Consider the following 20396-nt stretch of genomic DNA (forward strand, 5'->3'; position numbering starts at 1 on the left):
TCCATCCACGTGATAGCCTCATTATTCCTCACATATTTGCAATCTCTTCATTTACCAAAATTGTCTCCTTACTGCAGAAAAATAATCCTAAAAACTTGTCCTGTAGGTGTCTCTCTTTTCTGCAATCTACTGTCCACTGCTTGTTGTTAGGCTCAGTCTGTATCTACTATCAGGGATACCAAGAAGACACATAAGAAGTGGTGGCAGGGCTTAGCTAGTGCTATGAACAGGAGAGAGAGAGAGCATTGACTGTGTACTTGCAATCTGTGAGCCTGTCTGCTTGCTCCAGAGAATCCATGCTGTCATTGAATGGTAAATTGAGGCTCCCCTCTCATTTTTGACCACCCAAAAAGTTCTGGGCAGTTGTCCTTCCCGTAAATAACAGTGTTAATGTTACGGTATGTAACCAATGCTGCCTCCTAATAGTAATGTCCCCCACCCTGAAGCCTTTAGTCTACAGCAGTGTTTCCCAACCAGGGTGCCTCCAGCTGTTGCAAAACTACAACTCCCAGCATGCCCGGACAGCCGTTGGCTGTCCGGGCATGCTGGGAGTTGTAGTTTTGCAACAGCTGGAGGCACCCTAGTTGGGAAATACTGGCCCAGACAGACCACCAGTGGAGAGGATTCTTTGATCCACGCTGGGATGTGTAGTTTTGCAACAGCTGGAGGCACCCTCGTTGGGAAACACTGGCCCAGACAGACCACCAGTGGAGAGGATTCTTTGATCCACGCTGGGATGTGTAGTTTTGCAACAGCTGGAGGCACCCTCGTTGGGAAACACTGGCCCAGACAGACCACCAGTGGAGAGGATTCTTTGATCCATGCTGGGAGTTGTAGTTTTGCAGCAGCTGGAGGCACCCTGGTTGGGTAACATTGGTCTACAGGCTTGTCATCATCATCTGCAGCAACATTTTTTTTCTTATTTCTCTCATAGCACCTTGAGAAGTCAGTGCATTAAAGGGGTACTCCGGTGGAAAACTATTTTTTTTCAAATGAACTGGTGCCACAAAGTTAAACAGATTTGTAAATTACTTCTATTAAAAAACCTTAACCCTTCCAGTACAGGAAGTTGTGTAGTTCTTTTCAGTCTGACCACATTGCTCCCTGCTGCCATCTCTGTACATGTCACGATCTAATTTACAAATCTGTTTAACTTTTTGGCACCAGTTGATTTGAAAAATAAAAATAAAAATAATAATAATAATAATAATAATTTTTCCACCGGAGTACCCCTTTATAAATCCTTTTATCCACTTGCAACCTATAGTAGTGTGTTGTAAACCATTCCCCAGCACAATGTCAGCCTCTGCAGTTCAGTGCACTTTCCCCAGAACTATGTCATGGCATAGTAAAGAGGAGTGAGTGCTATGTTGTGCTACTGCTAGACAAGTAAGGGAAAGGAAGTCCCTGTGTGCATAGTACTGGTAAAAAGCTCAGCTCTGGTTTCACTGAAAGAGAAGAATGAGAAATATCTGTGCACCATGGAGGGGCTCAATAACAGCAGTATACACTCTAAAATCACCTTGTAACCACTCTGAAGGGTTAATGTAATAAAAAGAGGCAGCTTTATAAAATATTTTAAAGTACAGGGACATTTAAAAACCCCAGATACAACTCACATGATGGCAATAAGCCTATAAGAAGCTTCTAAAACCATCACATATTCTAGAATTTTCAAAGCTATTTACATTTTAAAGGCAAAATTAACTTAGTGCACCAGATACACATATATTGGTATATTTGGGTGTGTATTTTTTTGAAATACCAATTATTTGTGCACTTTGTGGCATTGGTCATAATATATACAGTCATGGCCATAAATGTTGGCACCACTGAAATTTTTTAACAAAATTAAGTATTTCTCACAGAAAAGGATTGCAGTAACATGTTTTGCTATACACGTTTATTCTCTTTGTGTGTATTGGAACTAAACCAAAAAAGGGAGGAAAAAAAGCAAATTGGGCATAATGTCACCAAACTCCAAAAATGGTCTGGACAAAATTATTGGCACCCTTTCAAAATTGTGGAAAGATAAGATTGTTTCAAGCATGTGATGCTCCTTTAAACTCACCTGGGGCAAGTAACATGTGTGGGCAATATAAAAATCACACCTGAAAGCAGATAAAAAGGAGAGAAGTTCACTTAGTCTTTGCATTGTGTGACTGTGTGTACCACACTAAGCATTGACAACAGAGAGAGGAGAAGAGAACTGTCTGAGGACTTGAGAACCAAAATTGTGGAAAAATATCAACAATCTCAAGGTTACAAGTCCATCTCCAGAGATCTAGATTTGCCTTTGTCCACAGTGCGCAACATTATCAAGAAGTTTGCAACCCATGGTACTGTAATCTCTCTTGACGTGGACAGAAGAGAAAAATTGATGAAAAGGTGTCAACGCAGGATAGTCTGGATGGTGGATAAGCAGCCCCAAACAAGTTCCAAAGATATTCAAGCTGTCCTGCAGGCTCAGGGAGCATCAGAGTCAGCCTGAACTATCCGTCAACATTTAAATGAAATGAAACGCTATGGCAGGAGACCCAGGAGGACCCCAGTGCTGACACAGAAACATAAAAAAGCAAGACTACATTTTGCCAAAATGAACTTGAGTAAGCCAAAATCCTTCTGGGAAAACGTCTTGTGGACAGATGAGACCAAGATAGAGCTTTTTGGTAAAGCACATCATTCTACTGTTTACCGAAAACGGAATGAGGCCTACAAAAAGAACACAGTACCTACAGTGAAATTTTTTTGACCAATGTGTGCTGCTGCAATCCTCTTTTTTTGTATACTCTGATGCCATGGCAGTGTGCACCCGTGTATTAGGCTGTTGTGCCGGCTATCTTTATTTTTTCTTGTGTGTACAATTCAGGGGGTAATGGCACCCTGTTTAGCTGTGCACCCCTCCCCCTTTCTCAAAGGTGGAGTTTTAAATGGATCCAGCATGTCACCCAGTCAGAGGCTGTATGCCCAGCAGAGGTGAGTGGATAGTTGAGTGTTAGGCTCAGAATTTGTGCTAGGTTCCCATCCTAAATGAGGCCACCTCCCCGTGGTGGATGGGGGACATGTTTTGATCAAAAAGTGCGCTAAGAGCCTCAATTTTTTTGACCAATGTGTGCTGCTGCAATCCTCTTTTTTTGTATACAGTGAAATATGGTGGAGGTCAATGATGTTTGGGGTTGTTTTGCTGCCTCTGGCACTGGGTGCCTTGAATGTGTACAAGGCATCATGAAATCTGAGTATTACCAACGGATTTTGGTTGGCACTGTACAGCCCAGTGTCAGAAAGTTTGAGTCCGAGATCTTGGGTCTTCCAGCAGGACAATGACCCCAAACATACGTCAAAAAGCCCCCAGAAATGAATGGCAACAAAGCGCTGGAGAGTTCTGAAGTGGCAGCAATGAGTCCAGATCTAAATCCCATTGATCACCTGTGGAGAGATCTTAAAATTGCTGTTGGGAAAAGGCGCCTTCCAATAAGAGACCTGGAGCAGTTTGTAAAGGAAGAGTGGTCCAACATTCCGACTGAGAGGGGTAAGGAGCTTATTGATGGTTATAGGAAGTGACTGGTTTCACTTATTTTTTCCAAAGGGTGTGCAACCAAATATTAAGTTAAGGGTGCCAATAATTTTGTCCCACCCATTTTTGGAGTTTGGTGACATTATGTCCAATTTGCTTTTTTTCCTCCCTTTTTTGGTTTAGTTCCAATACACACAAAGGGAATAGACATGTGTATAGCAAAACATGTGTTACTGCAATCCTTTTCTGTGAGAAATACTTCATTTTCTTGAAAAATTTCAGGGGTGCCAACATTTACGAGCATGAATATATATATACACACACACACAGTTATAGACTTATAACGGAGCAGCAGGAAAAAAATCACCGAGAACTGGGGAGTAAAGTGAGCGATTTCCTCTGATCGGTGGGGATCTCAGCACTGATACTCCGACCAATAAAAACTTTTCACATATCTCTATGACATGTCAAAATTTTTTAAAAACAATGGTGCCTATTTTATTAGTGTTTTTTTACGAGATTTTTTTTTATCAATGAAAACATTTTTTTACTAATAAAATTTAAAGTGACTTTCATTTTTTTGTCTTAGTTATGTCCGTACGGAGATCACAACATGATGTCACCTACACTATTTAGAGGTAGTTACTGTGCTACTTTGCATAGGTGTTTTAGTGTTATTTTTTTACGGTTATGTGTTTTGCTTCTGTTTTCTGTGCTTGTTTTTTGGGGGGTATTTCTGTCATTTACAAAGTAGGTACCTAAAAAGACTTGCTGAGACTATGGTGTGTTGAACTAGAATGTGGGGAGGGAAGTAATAGGAGTCTTAAAAGGGCACTGTCATTAAAACTAATTTTTGCTATTCCACCCTTCCACTCCTTATGGTAAATAAAAAAATCTTTCTACTTTGTGTAAAAAAATAACAATGAAGTTTTCTTTGTTTTATCTGTGTTTAAAAAAGCTGCTACTTGTCCAGAGCACATCCCCCCCCCCATCTCTTGCACAGACTTTGGACTCCTGTTGGCCTAGCAGAAGTCCAAAATCAGGAAATGCTGTCTGGAGTGTGTGCAGCCTTAGCCAATCCATAGCTCATCTCACACTGAACTGCTCTGAGCTGTATGTAGCAGAGTGAGTGAGGAAGTTCTCCCCTGTATGGCTTCAGATGATATCACACCTGCTGGAGAACACCCCTTCCCAGTCTGGGAATCTGACTGAGACTGAGCAGAAAATACGGAGCAATATCAAGGTAGAAAACTAAAAATAATAAAATATAAAGGCAGGGGGTGGTTTATCATGATGGGGGCAGAGAACTGGGAGGATTATAAAATTTAACAAGATCATGACTGTTACGCCGAGCGCTCAGGGTCCCTGCTCCTCCCCGGAGCGCTCGCGGCGTTCCTCTCTCTGCAGCGCCCCGGTCAGACCCGCTGACCGGGAGCGCTGCACTGACATTGCCGGCGGGGATGCGATTCGCATAGCGGGACGCGCCCGCTCGCGAATCGCATCCCAATCACTTACCTGTCCCGGCCCCCGGCTGTCATGTCCTGGCGCGCGCGGCTCCGCTCCTTAGGGCGCGCGCGCGCCAGCTCTCTAAGATTTAAAGGGCCAGTGCACCAATGATTGGTGCCTGGCCCAATTAGCCTAATTAGCTTCCACCTGCTCCCTGGCTATATTACCTCACTTCCCCTGCACTTCCTTGCCGGATCTTGTTGCCTTGTGCCAGTGAAAGCGTTTAGTGTTGTCCAAGCCTGTGTTTCCAGATCTTCTGCTATCCACATTGACTACGAACCTTGCCGCCTGCCCCGACCTTCTGCTACGTCTGACCTTGCCTCTGCCTAGTCCTTGTCCCACACCTTCTTAGCAGTCAGCGAGGTTGAGCCGTTGCCGGTGGATACGACCTGGTTGCTACCGCCGCAGCAAGACCATCCCGCTTTGCGGCGGGCTCTGGTGAATACCAGTAGCATCTTAGAACCGGTCCACCGACACGGTCCACGCCAATCCCTCGCTGACACAGAGGATCCACATCCAGCTAGCCGAATCGTGACAGTAGATCCGGCCATGGATCCCGCGGATGTGCCGCTGCCAAGTCTCGCTGACCTATCCACGGTGGTCGCTCAGCAATCGCAGCAAATCGCCCAACAAGGACAGCAGCTGTCGCAGTTGACCGCCACGTTACAGCAACTTCTGCCACTGCTACAGCAGCAACCATCTCCTCAGCCAGCTCCTGCACCTCCTCCGCAGCGAGTGGCCGCTCCTAGCCTCCGCTTGTCCCTGCCGGACAAATTTGATGGGGACTCTAGACTCTGCCGTGGATTCTTATCTCAATGTTCCCTACATATGGAGATGTTGTCGGACCAATTTCCTACAGAACGGTCTAAAGTGGTGTTCGTAGTGAGCCTTCTCTCTGGAAAGGCCTTGTCTTGGGCCACACCGCTCTGGGACCGCAATGATCCTGCCACAGCCACAGTCCAGTCCTTCTTCGCTGAAGTCCGTAGTGTCTTCGAGGAACCAGCCCGAGCTTCTTCTGCCGAGACTGCCCTGCTGAACCTGGTCCAAGGTAATTCTTCAGTAGGCGAGTACGCCATCCAATTTCGTACTCTCGCTTTCGAATGATCCTGGAATAACGAGGCTCTCTGCGTGACCTTTAAAAAAGGCCTATCCAGTAACATCAAGGATGTGCTGGCCGCACGAGAGATTCCTGCCAACCTGCAAGAACTTATCCATTTGGCCACCCGCATTGACATGCGTTTTTCTGAGAGACACCAGGAGCTCCGCCAGGAAAAAGACATTGATCTCTGGGCACCTCTCTCACAGTATCCTCTGCAATCTACCCCTGTGCCTCCCGCCGAGGAGGCTATGCAAGTGGACCGGTCTCGCCTGACCCACGAAGAGAGGACTCGCCGTAGGGATAACAATTTATGTCTGTACTGCGCCAGTACCGAACACTGCTTGGTGGATTGCCCTATTCGCCCTCCATGTCTGGGAAACGCACGCACTCAGCTCACGTGGGTGTGGCGTCTCTTGGTATGAAATCTGCTTCTCCACGTCTCACTGTGCCCGTGCGGATTTCTCCTTCTGCCAACTCCTCCTTCTCAGACGTGGCCTGCTTGGACTCTGGTGCTTCTGGAAATTTTATTCTGGACTCTTTGGTGAATAAGTTCTGCATCCCGGTGACCCGTCTCGTCAAGCCGCTCTACATTTCTTCCGTCAACTTAGTGAAGTTGGACTGTACTGTGCGTTACCGTACAGAACCTCTCTTAATGTGCATTGGATCCCATCATGAAAAGATTGAATTGTTCGTCCTTCCCAACTGTACCTCTGAAGTTCTCCTTGGTCTGCCATGGCTCCAGCATCATTCTCCCACCCTTGACTGGACCACCGGGGAGATCAAGAATTGGGGTCCTGCTTGCCGCAAGAGATGCCTCACATCTCCTCCCAGTCCCGTCAGGCAAGCCTCAGTGCCTCCTCCTACACCTGGTCTCCCCAAGGCCTATCAGGACTGTGCCGTGCCTCCTCATGGCCCCCGTCCTGGTGACACCCTGCCCCGTGCCAAGCTTCACCCTCTGCCCTCCCTCCCCATTCCCACTCCTGCTGTACTGCCTGCCTTTGAGGAAACCCTACAATCGCTCCCAGTGTCCTCGTCCCATGTGAAACAATTGCCGGACAAAAAAGGGGGGAGATCTAAGGGGGGGGGGGGGTACTGTTACGCTGAGTGCTCCGGGTCCCTGCTCCTCCCCGGAGCGCTCGCGGCGTTCCTCTCTCTGCAGCGCCCCGGTCAGACCCGCTGACCGGGAGCGCTGCACTGACATTGCCGGCGGGGATGCGATTCGCATAGCGGGACGCGCCCGCTCGCGAATCGCATCCCAAGTCACTTACCTGTCCCGGCCCCCGGCTGGCATGTCCTGGCGCGCGCGGCTCCGCTCCTTAGCGCGTGCGTGCGCGGCTCCGCTCCTTAGGGCGTGCACGCGCCAGCTCTCTATGATTTAAAGGGCCAGTGCACCAATGATTGGTGCCTGGCCCAATTAGCCTAATTAGCTTCCACCTGCTCCCTGGCTATATTACCTCACTTCCCCTGCACTTCCTTGCCGGATCTTGTTGCCTTGTGCCAGTGAAAGCGTTTAGTGTTGTCCAAGCCTGTGTTTCCAGATCTCCTGCTATCCACATTGACTACGAACCTTGCCACCTGCCCCGACCTTCTGCTACGTCTGACCTTGCCTCTGCCTAGTCCTTCTGTCCCACGCCTTCTCAGCAGTCAGCGAGGTTGAGCCGTTGCCGGTGGATACGACCTGGTTGCTACCGCCGCAGCAAGACCATCCCGCTTTGCGGCGGGCTCTGGTGAATACCAGTAGCATCTTAGAACCGGTCCACCGACACGGTCCACGCCAATCCCTCGCTGACACAGAGGATCCACATCCAGCTAGCCGAATCGTGACAATGACAGGTACTCTTTAATTACTTTACCCTAAGGGTATGAAAACTTAAGACTACAACTATGTTACTAAACTAAATGAATATTTGTGCTATAGAAAGGGGTCTGCAAATTCTATAGCAACATTACTAGGTAGCTGGTCTATATCTGCAGGAGGGAGAAAAACAAATCATTACAGAATAAATATCTGACTATTTGCCCAATGCATCGGCTCGGACCAGTACAAGCATGTGAAGTCAGTCCTATGGGGACTGAGAAGCCTTTGTTTTCCCTTCTTACTCCCACATGTTCTTGTTTGTTTGCTGGAGGTGACTCACAGAACAGGAGAACTGTCATAAATGACTGGAAATGATAACATTGGCTCCTAACCAGGAACCTCATTGTAAGCTCAGGGGCCAACATTTGGTGATAGAAGGAGGGATGGAGCCTGGGCCCTTACGGGGGTTGATATTCTGGGAACGACTTTGTTGTGGGTGGCGCTGGCCCAGGAGGCCGAGAGATGCCGAAGTGAGGGACCAAAGGGGCAGGCAGAGAAGAGCCCGGGTACTGAATGAGGTCTTAAAGTAGTATTCTAGGATGTTTCCCCCCATATCATGCAAACTCACAATCCCTAGTCCTACAGTGTCATCTGTTTTATTCCAGGACGGCTTCATCCATGCATCTAGTTACTGTAACTGAGTCATGTGATCACCAGTGTGACCCCACAGAAAATGACAGTTCTTAATGTGTCTTTCCAGGATCAGCTGACATCCTGTGAACTACAGGTGTATATAATTACCTTTCCCTCCTTGCAGCTCCCAGACTCCTCCCAACCCAGCTATATCTGTATACTGCTGCTATCTCTATGAGATCAAGACATACAGTAAATATACACCCTTACTTCAACTCTATCTGTATACTGCTGCTGTAATCTATATAAGATCAGGATATATAGTAGTTATAACACCTCCCCTAAGACTGTGTTATTACATTTTTCATCTTTCCTTCCATCGTTCCTTGGCTTCTTTATGGACATTAATACAGATTGTTACCCGGGGTTCCGAAACTTTTGATCCCCACTGTATGTTCCAGAGGAAGTACTTTTCTTTTTGAATTTCTTTTCTGTCTGACCACAGTGCTCTCTGCTGACAACTCTGTCCATTTCAGGAACTGCACAGAGTAGGAGCAAATCCCCATAGCAAACCTCTCCTGCTCTGGACAGTTCCTGACATGGAAAGAAGTGTCAGCAGAGAGCACTGTGGTCAGACAGAAAAGAACTACACAACTTCCTCTGGAGCATACAGCAGCTGATAAGTACTGGGAGGATTAAGATTTATATATATATATATATATATATACACAGCAACAGAACAATGCAGCAGCACACTGCCAGCACAAGGATATAGGTGAAACATGAACATGCAGATAAAATATGGAGAGCTATACAGCTATGGTGTAATAGATGCAAATGTGAAACTATGAAATAGTGAGGCACTTAGCTCGCAAATTTGTCTCCGCCGGCGGTCAAATAGCTTGGACCGTCCCACTGCGATAAGGTGGCCTCATTGGGACGGACCCTACACTGTGTATATGCCTCTGTGTGAACGGTTCAGTAAGCATGGCAGGGTCTGGAACATCCAAGACACCTTATATACACACCTGATAGAGGTGGGTGGGGTGCAAGGCCAACATGGAGGTAGCCACTCCCCTGTATGTGCAATACAGACAAAGAATAAGTCAGCCAGCACTTTAGTGAATACCAAACTATTATATGGACCTGGCCTACAGGTGCACGCTACTAGGCTATTCTTCTGTTGCTGTATATCTAGCCTAGTAGCGTGCACCTGTAGGCCAGGTCCATATAATAGTTTGGTATCAACTAAAGTGCTGGCTGACTTATTCTTTGTCTGTATATATATATATATATATATATATATATATATATATAAAACTTACAAATCAGTTTAACTTTCTGGCACCAGTTAATTTACAAAGTGCACTGGCATGTAAGGCTAGGTTGACATTGCCATTCGCATCCGACCCATCAAGGGTCCGATCGGCTCTTTTTTTTTAGCCGATCGAACCCTAAAACGGCTACCACCGGGTCCCGACAGACCCCACTCACTTGCATGGGGTCAGTCAATGATCCGATAATTTTACAGGAATTAAGAGGAGAAAAAAATAGTCCAAGCACTATTTTTCCCCCCACAAAATTTCATATAAACTCCCGTAGTTTTGGCCAGAACTCCGAATAGCGGAGTCCGACGGCAATGTGAACAGGCCTTATTTTTATTCTAAGGGTCAGTATGAGTACATTGATACCAAATTTATATAGCTTTTGTTTTATTTTAGTACTGGTAAAAAAAAAATATATGTACTCAAAATCACCCAGTTCCGCCTCCTATAACATTTTTATCTTTATATCTACAGGGCAGTATGAAGGTGCATTTTTGCGCCATGATGTGCAGTTTTTATGTTTACCATTTTGGAATACCGTAGATGGGAGTTTTTACTTTTTAGAAGATTTTTTATTATGTGACCAAAAAACATCCACTGTGGAGGTAACCATTTCATCTATGGCTGCCCCATGGATCTGAATGTGACTGAGCCTGCCTGGAGCAGGCACAGCCAAATGAGCCCAGATGACACGGATCAATAGAGGTCAATAGAACTGCATTCATCTGTATGAGGAATCTAATGAAGGGGACTAATAAAGTGTAAAAAAAAAAAAAAAAAAAAAAAAAACAGTTTAACTAAAGTTTCAAAAACACACGTTATCCCCTTCCATATTGTAAGTTCACATCACCCCCCCCCCCCTTTTCCATACAAAAAACATGTAAACATAATAAAAATAAATGTACTTGGTATTGAAAGGAGCGTAATTGTCCAAACTATAAAATATAACATTATATACCATATCCCCTACGGTTAATGGCGTTAAAAAACGTAAAAAAATACCAAAAACCAGAATAGCTTTTTTTATAACATCATATTCCAGAAAAAGATCAAGTAATAAGGCATTAAAAAATCCGATCAATACCAAAATGGTACCGATACAAACCGCAGATTACGGTGCAAAAATTTGCCCTCATACAGCCCAGTAATCCGAAAAATAAAAATGCTATAGGGATCAGAAAACGACAATAAAAAAAAAAAATTCTAAACAGTTTAGAATTTTAAAATAGTAAAACATGACAGAAACTAAACACATTTGGTATTGCTGTAATCAGAGCGACCTAAAGTATCAAAATACCACAAGGTGAATGGCGTAAAAAATAAAAAACCCAAATTAGCAAAATTGCATTTTCTTTCAATTTCACCTCACAAATATTTTTAGATTGTTTCAAAGCAGATGTTATGGAAAAATGAAATGTGTCCGTACAAAGTACAAAGGGCCCCGCAAAAAACAAGCCCTCATATGGGTCTGTAGAAGGTAAAATAGGAGTTATGGCTATTAAAGGGCGTGGAAGAAAAAAATGAGAGTGCAAAAACGAAATATAATAATAAAGACCTTATTTACTTACTATTTTATTTCTGTTTTTGTCCCTTGGACAAGTAGTTTTTTATTAAATTTCCACACACCCCCGCTATCTCCATACACGACCAGAGCCACCCAAACCCAGTGTTCTGAACATAATGTTCAGAACGCAGGGTGCTGCACGAAGATCGTGGGGATCCCAGCGGTGGGACCCCCATGATCACACATCTTATCCCCTATCCTATGAGTACCCCTTTAATATTTAGATATGACAGTAGTCGTTTCCGAGGGATAGTTAAATGGACCAATGTGTGCTCTAGACAAAATGGACAACAATTTTGATGAAAGGAGTTATCCAAGAATTAGAGTTTCTAAATGTAAGCAATGCATAAGGACCTTAAGATAATGGGTTAATAAGAAGTGGTTCCATCAAACGTATTATCAATAATCATTGCTATAGATTCTGATGAATTGAAAGGTGTATACCAGTATCAAAAACCATTATTGATACGTTACACTCACAGTTATACTCACCTACCTTGATCCCCCGCAGCTTTTGCTCCAATGACTACCAGTCCCCTGCTGCTTGTTGCTTCTTACAAGATGAGACTTCAGAGCAAGGCCTGTCGGCCCAACACTGCAGCCAGCGATTGGCAGGTTCTGCTATGAGGACTCACCTCAGAAGTAGCAGGAAGTGGTAGACAGGAAGGTGCTGGAATGGGAACTGAGGGGGATCAAAGTAGGTAAGTATGACTTGTTTTTTGATTTCTCCGCTCCCCCTGCAACATATCAAATTCTTTTTGATACCGGAATACCCCTTAAAGGAGTAGTCCAGTAGTCCGGATTGCTGCTATGAGTAGACAAAGCTGATGCACGGGCACAGCAGGAGGCACACTCTAGGGGAAGTCAGTAGCGCATCCACAGTGTCAAATACGCTGCAGATGTGCTACGTGTCACCTTACCCTTAAAGGGGTAGTCCAGTGGTGAAAAACGTATCCCCTATCCTAAGGATAGGGGATAAGTTGCAGATCGCGGGGGGTCCGACCGCTGGGGCCCCCTGCGATCTCCTGTACGGAGCCCCAACAACCCGCGGGAAGGGGGCGTGTCGACCTCCACATGAAGCGGCGGCCAACACGCCCCCTCAATACAACTCTATGGCAGAGCCGAAGCGCTGCCTTCGGCAATCTCCGGCTCTGCCATTGAGATGTATTGAGGGGGCGTGTCGGCCGCCGCTTCGTGCAGGGGTCGACACCCGCTATCTGGCCGGAGAGCCTGGCCCCCGTACAGAGAGATCGCAGGGGGCCCCAGCAGTCGGACCCCCTGCAATCTCAAACTTATCCCCTATCCTTAGGATAGGGGATAAGTTTTTCACCACTGGACTACCCCTTTAAGGGTAAGGTGACACGTAGCACATCTGCAGCGTATTTGACACTGTGGATGTGCTACTGACTTCCCCTAGAGTGTGCCTCCTGCTGTGCCCGTGCATCAGCTTTGTCTACTCATAGCAGCAATCCGCCGCTAAGAGCAGGCACACAGTCGATGCGCATGCTCAGTGTACTCACAGACATCGCGGACGCTCTCGGCATAGCTCAGGGAGCAGGGGGAAGTGACCACAATGTAGGTGAGTACACTGCGCATGCACACGGCGACTCTCAGATCACTGTGTGTCTGCTCGTAGCGGTGGATTTCTGCTACGAGCGGACAAAGCAGATGCACGGGGACAGCAGGAGACACACTCTAGGGGAGGTGAGTAGAGCATCCGCAGTGTCAAATACGCTGCAGATGCGCTTTGTGTGACCCTACCCTTAAAGTGGCAGTGTGAAAACTGCCTTAGGGCACATTCACATCACGTTTGGGGCATACGGCAGCCGGATACGGCTGCCGTATGCCCCAAACGTGATGTGAATGCAGCCTTATTCAGAAATTTCATCTCATAATTCTCATTTACAAAAAAATCCTAACCTTTTTTTTACCCACATGGTCCCAGGGTGGCATGTTGAGTTTTTCCTGTTTACACCTTATTGTTTTATACCAAAGACTCAATGGTCGGTGGAGGTCAGTGAGAACCTGCCATCTGCATTGAATATGAAATATTTTGTTTCTCAATTAAAGAAATTGGTATAGTTAACAGAAGCCAAAAGATGACGGCAGGATAATGATGCACGACTGGGTCCTGGCAGGAAGTCAGCGGGATGAAGAGCGGCCTCGCTGTGCTGCGGTGAAGGGAGATCCTCCCAGGTGTACACAGGTGACACGCTGGGGACAGACACCAGGTCCACTAAGGTAAAGCACGGCTGTAACTAAAGCAAATACAGGGCGGCTGCCAAAAAAATCGGAAACACACTACCATTTAACCCTTCATGATCACATGGAAAATAGCTGCCTGTAGAATGTAGATATATATATATATATATATATATACACACACTAGCTGAATACCCGGCGTTGCCCGGTTTTTCCTTCTTAATCCTTGTTGGGGAGGAAAATGAACAAAAGAGGAAGCTTTTCACTTCATATCCCGTCCCCATATATTGTTGTCATATCCCAACCCCATATCCCGTCCTCAAATCCCGTCATCCTATCCCGACATCATATCTCAACCTCCTATCCCGTCCATCTATCCCAACCTCCTATCCCGACCTCCTATCCCGTCCCGTAATATGTGTACCAGGTATTGAAATATCTCCAGCCGTACAGAAGTTATGTGGGAACATACATTTCCCATTAATTTGCATGAGACTTTAAACAAAAACCCCGACCCTCACAAATAGGGGTAGTTAAGGGTTAAATTAACTATCCTATATTTTCAATGGACATATAAGTAACAAGTATGTTGTGTATATTGTGTGATGTGTATATTGAATGTTGTGTAGATTGAATGTTGTGTAGATTGTACGTTGTGTAGATTGTACGTTGTGTATGATGTATATGTTGTTTGTTGTGTATGTTGTACGTTGTGTATATTGTACATTGTGTATATTGTATGATGTGTATGCTGTATGATGTGTATGTTGTATATTGTGTATATTGTATGTAGTGTATATTGTATGTAGTGTATATTGTATGTTGTGTACATTGTATGATGAGTCTGGATTCAAGTTACAATGGTCCAGAAGAGACCGAAACTATTGTAAGCTGGGTTGGTTGTAATTTGTAGTGTACACAGATGTAGCAGAGCTGACTGTGCCAGTGATAAGTCTGGAGTAGTGATGTAAGTTGTAGTGTAGACAGATGTAGCAGAGCTGACTGTGCCAGTGATAAGTCTGGAGTAGTGATATATGTTGCAGTGTAGACAGATGTAGCAGAGCTGACTGTGCCAGTGATAAGTCTGGAGTAGTGATTGTAAGGTGCAGTGTAGACCGATGTAGCAGAGCTGACTGTGCCAGTGATAAGTCTGGAGTAGTGATGTAAGTTGCAGTGTAGACAGATGTAGCAGAGCTGACTGTGCCAGTGATAAGTCTGGAGTAGTGATGTAAGTTGTAGTGTAGACGGATGTAGCAGAGCTGACTGTTCCAGTGATAAGTCTGGAGTAGTGATGTAAGTTGCAGTGTAGACGGATGTAGCAGAGCTGACTGTTCCAGTGATAAGTCTGGAGTAGTGATATAAGTTGCAGTGTACACAGATGTAGCAGAGCTGACTGTGCCAGTGATAAGTCTGGAGTAGTGATGTAAGTTGTAGTGTAGACAGATGTAGCAGAGCTGACTGTGCCAGTAATAAGTTTGGAGTAGTGATATAAGTTGTAGTGTAGACGGATGTAGCAGAGCTGACTGTGCCAGTGATAAGTCTGGAGTAGTGATTTAAGTTGTAGTGTAGACGGATGTAGCAGAGCTGACTGTTCCAGTGATAAGTCTGGAGTAGTGATATAAGTTGCAGTGTAGACAGATGTAGCAGAGCTGACTGTGCCAGTGATAAGTCTGGAGTAGTGATGTAAGTTGCAGTGTAGACGGATGTAGCAGAGCTGACTGTGCCAGTGATAAGTCTGGAGTAGTGATGTAAGTTGTAGTGTAGACAGATGTAGCAGAGCTGACTGCCAGTAATAAGTTTGGAGTAGTGATATAAGTTGTAGTGTAGACGGATGTAGCAGAGCTGACTGTGCCAGTGATAAGTCTGGAGTAGTGATATAAGTTGTAGTGTAGACAGACGTAGCAGAGCTGACTGTGCCAGTGATAAGTCTGGAGTAGTAATGTAAGTTGTAGTGTAGACAGACGTAGCAGAGCTGACTGTGCCAGTGATAAGTCTGGAGTAGTCATGTAAGTTGCAGTGTAGACAGATGTAGCAGAGCTGACTGTGCCAGTAATAAGTTTGGAGTAGTGATGTAAGTTGTAGTGTAGACGGATGTAGCAGAGCTGACTGTGCCATTAGTGATAGAAGTAAATGCAGCACATCCTCTTGCTCTATAACCTCCTGTTACCAGGCAATGGCCCAAACCTCACTGTATAGTTATTCTGTGGGGAGTCTGTCGGAGTCCCTCCTGAATTATGGGAAACTCCTCTGTTTACCGGGGTCTCCCTTTAAGGCAGTGTTTTCCAAACAGTGGTGCGTCCAGCTGTCGCAAAACTACAACTCCCAGCATGCCCGGACAGCAGTACACACCACACACACTACACAAAGTATACACCCACTGGCCACTTTATTAGGTACAGCTGTCCACTTGCTTGTTAACACATATAGCTAATCAGCCAATCATGTGGCAGAAACTCAATGCATTTAGGCATGTACAAGTGGTCAAGACAACTTGCAGTGAGTGAGCAGAACCTCAATGTAAGAGGTTCTGCAGCAGTATATGGGATTATAAGGGTTTTTACAGCAGTTCATAGGTTTGTAAGAGGTTCTGCAACAGTGTACTGGATTGTAATGGTTTTTACAGCAGTACATAGGTTTGTAAGAGGTTCTGCAGCAGTACAAAGGTTTGTAAGAGGTTCTGCAGCAGTGTATGGGATTGTAAGAGGTTCTGCAACAGTGTATGGGATTGTAAGAGGTTCTGCAACAGTGTACGGGATTGTAAGGGTTTTCTACAGCAGTACATAGGTTTGTAAGAAGTTCTGCAGCAGTGTATGGGCTTGAAAAAGGTTCCGTTGCAGTGTATGATATTGTAAGAGGTTCTGCAGCAGTTAATGGGATTGTAAGAGGTTCTGCAGCAGTTAATGGGATTGTATGAGGTTCTGTAGCAGTTAATGGGATTGTATGAGGTTCTGTAGCAGTTTATGGGATTGTATGAGGTTCTGCAGTAATGTATGGAATTGTAGGATGTTCTGCAGCAGTGTATGAGATTGTAAGAGGTTCTGCAGAAGTGTATGAGATTGTAAGAGGTTCTGCAGCAGTATATGGAATTGTAGGATGTTCTGCAGTAGTGTATCGAATTGTAAGAGGTTCTGCAGCAGTGTATGGGATTGTAAGAGGTTCTGCAGCAGTGTATGGGATGGTAAGAGGTTCTGCAGCAGTCCTATGCTGGCTTCAACAAGGGGTACGTGCGGTGTGAGGGAGCATTCACTGTTTTGTATGAAAGCTGGGTGTCAGTCATTACAGCTTTCCCAGACAAAGACGCGGGGCACACAGACATACCTGGCACACAGGGTCCTGGGAAAGCTGGGTGTCAGTCATTACAGCTTTCCCAGACAAAGACGCGGGGCACAGAGACATACCTGGCACACAGGGTCCTGGGAAAGCTGGGTAGGTACCCTGTGGTTTACATAGTGACAGCCCTGAACCCCCTCAGCTGTGGTGGCACTACAAGTACCAGCATGTCCTCGGGCACTATACGAGTATCCCGTCACTCACCTACGCGCCTGGACAGCCCCACCTCGTCGTTCAGCCACTGGCAGATGATCTCCGTCATGGTTCTCGGCCGCCCGGGATCATCACACGCCGCGCTTTATCTTCCAGTTTTCACGGGAGCTTCCAGGCCGCGTCCCGTCTCCCTGACAACCGGTGCCATAGATACTGTTACCAAGGCCACGGTGTACACCATAGAGACTGGAGCGCGGCGCGCTGACTGGCTGCTTCCTCTGGCGCGCCACCTGCTGTCAGGCGCTGCAGAACTGAATCATTTATTACTGAACCCATTCAGTGTTCTTCAATGCAAAACTACAACTCCCAGCATGCCCTGACATCAAACATGCCCTGACATAAAATGGCTCACAGGTCTCTCTCTCTTTTTCCCCCTACACCTACTGCCGTGTTTCCCTACCGGGCTGCCTCCAGCTGTTGCAAAACTACAACTCCCAGCATGCCCGGACAGCCAAAGGCTGTCCGGGCATGCTGCGAGTTGTAGTTTTGCAACAGCTGGAAGTACTCTGTTTGTGAAACACTGTCCTACTGTCTGGCAGAAACTATCCCTGATGAAGAACACCGTTGTCTATGAAACGCGCCAGGAGTTTTTAAAAAATTTTGCTCGTCCTGTTAGTGATGTCACAAATCGGAGCACGCACTAGACAGTATTGCTTGATAGAGATGCCACCAGTCTTCAGTATATAGCGTGCTGCTAATGGATTCAGCTCTATATTTGAAACCTAGTGTGGGGAGGGTGTGATGAGGGCAGATGTTATTACCCTAGGGGCAGATGGCATTAACCCCTTGTATTCGTGATGCCAGGGTGTGGTTAACCTCTGCACCACCCGAGGTATGGCCGCTGGATCCTGGGCTAGGCACGGGGCAATTAATGACTCTGACGTCAAGTTACGGAACAACAGCAGCTTTACTGAGGCAGACACATGGAATAGTCTTTACACCTCAGTTAGGCCCAAGGAAGTGACCAGTGACTTCAGAGACTTGTAGTGGACTTGGATAGAATGCTGAAAACCTAGTGTAGCTTACCAGGCTTTGACGTTCACCTGCGGGGCACTTGGAGATGGAAGCGTGGCTGCGTCACTAGGCCTTGGGTCTCCTCAGGACACCAGACACTCTCAGGTCTTGACTTCACTGCACTCAGCACAGAACAGCACTGGCTAGCTCTTCCCAGGGTTTATATGGGGGAGACTTGGGAGGGGTTCTATAGGTCACCCACAAGTCATATGGTCACTGACACCTTCCCAGGTTACAAGACTTGGTAACAACATTTAAAGGTATATAACATTATTGTTATGATATGCGCTCCGGCCGCACACGCTGGCCGTGAGCGCATGGCCCCATTCTTTTCTGCTGCCGGCGGGGCTGGGATTCGCATCGCGGGACGCACCCACATGCGAATCACAGCCCGTTCCTCCTGCCTCCTCCTTGGCCTCTATGCTCTGGCACGCGTGACCCTGTCCCCTAGGGTGCGCACGTGCCGGAGCTTTGAGATTTAAAGGGCCAGTGCGCCCATTAATTAAGTGATACCTGTGGCACAGTTAATAAATTCCTCCACCTGCCTCACTTCCCTGCCGGATCTTTGTTGCCCTAGTGCCTGAGAGAAAGCGTTCCTGAGTATTGCCGTGCCGTTTATTGTACCCTTTATTTTGTAACCTGACCTTGCTCCTTTGCTACCTGCCTACTGACCACCTGCCATGTTCCTGACTACGCTACTGTGCCACCTGCCCCAACCTCCTGCTATCCTGACCACAAGTTGCCTTATTCCTCAGCTGCCTGTGTGGTCGAGCCATGCCAGGGGTACCGACCTTTGTTTGCCGCCTGCCACAGCAAGTCCATCCCGCTTTGCGGTGGGCTCTGGTGAAAACCAGCGGCACCTTAGACTCCGCTCCCTGGTACGGTCCGTGTCATCTGCCACACAGGTCCAGCAGATCCACTTCCTCCTGTGTTCCTGTCTACTGAAACGTGAGTCTTACAATTATAAAGGCATTCACAGATTAAGGGGGACTCAGGGGACACTGCAATAGAGTCTGCCACACAGGACAGCAAGGGTACAGGGGTACAACTCCTGTACTGGACCACCACAAACACCCCTCTTAACCCCTTCCCCCTATAGGACGTATGTATACGTCCAATCGTCCGAGACGTTCGCGCAATTGGACGTATGCATACGTCATAGCGATCTCCGTCACTGCCGCGGGCAGCGCACGAGATCGGCGACGGGACCCGGCTGTCAGTCACAGCCGGAGTCCCGCCGCAGCTGCCGGAGTCGCGATCGCGCCGGTCCCGGCAGCATTAACCCCATAGATGCCGTGATCAATCCTAATCACGGCATCTATGGTGTTGACAGGGGGAGCGCTCTCCCCCTGTTCTCCAACGGCGGCGCCACGATACAATCGCAGGTCGCTGTTGGTTGCTATGGCAGCAGGAGGTCAGATCAAGACCTCCTGTCTGCCTGCTACGGAAGCCTGTGAGATCCAGCCAGAGACTGGATCGCACAGGCTGTAGTGTCTGCAGCTCATCAAGTTATACTATGCTGCAGTACAAATGTATTGCAGCATAGTATAACCTGTAAAAAGTGTAAAGAATAAAATAAAAAGTTCTTCAATAAAAGTATGAAGTGTAGAAAAAAAAATGCCCCTTTCCCAATAAAAGCCCTGTATTATCACCAAAAAAGATCAAAAACACAAATCATATACATAATAGGTATTGCCACGTCCGTAATGATCTGTACTGTAAAACTATAATGTAAATTATCCCGCACGGTGAACGCCATAAAAAAAAGCGCAAGATTCGCCAATTTTGGTACAAATAGTGGAATAAAAAAGATCAAAAGGTAGTGCGTAGCACAAAAATGATACCAATAAAAAGTACAGCTCATCCTGCAAAAAATAAGCCCTTATTCAATGGCGTCGGACGAAAAATAAAAAAGTTACGGCTGTTGGAAAATGAATGGCAGAAAAAGAATTTTGCTCAGAAAAGGAAAAAGAACATAGAAAACTATATAAAATTGGTATCACCATAATCGTACTGACCCACAGAATAAATAACATCACTTTTACCGCACAGTGTACACCATAAAAATTTTTTATTAAAAACCCCCAGAAATTTTCCAGTTTTTCACAATATTTTGACGTTTTTCACAAAAAATGCTTCATGTGTCAACAAAAATGCACCAGTTATATAAAGTACAATATGTCACAAAAAAACAATCT

General features: G+C 46.2%; 1 protein-coding gene across 2 annotated transcripts in view; it reads right to left on the reverse strand.

The window, feature by feature from the left end:
* The window catches only part of SPEF2 (sperm flagellar 2), a 208053-nt gene extending 190688 nt beyond the window's left edge, over positions 1-17365 (reverse strand). Inside the window, exon 1 of one of the 2 annotated variants that reach the window (XM_056546664.1) lies at positions 17176-17365. In XM_056546664.1, the coding sequence (XP_056402639.1) occupies positions 17176-17233 (58 nt within the window). In that variant the 5' untranslated portion in view covers positions 17234-17365. The remainder of the gene's footprint in view (positions 1-17175) is intronic. The other variant, XM_056546656.1, reaches the window with a different exon arrangement.
* Positions 17366-20396: the final 3031 nt, after the last annotated feature.

The sequence above is a fragment of the Hyla sarda genome, chromosome 1 (assembly GCF_029499605.1).
Source record: "Hyla sarda isolate aHylSar1 chromosome 1, aHylSar1.hap1, whole genome shotgun sequence".
In the NCBI taxonomy this organism is placed as follows: Eukaryota; Metazoa; Chordata; class Amphibia; order Anura; family Hylidae; genus Hyla; species Hyla sarda.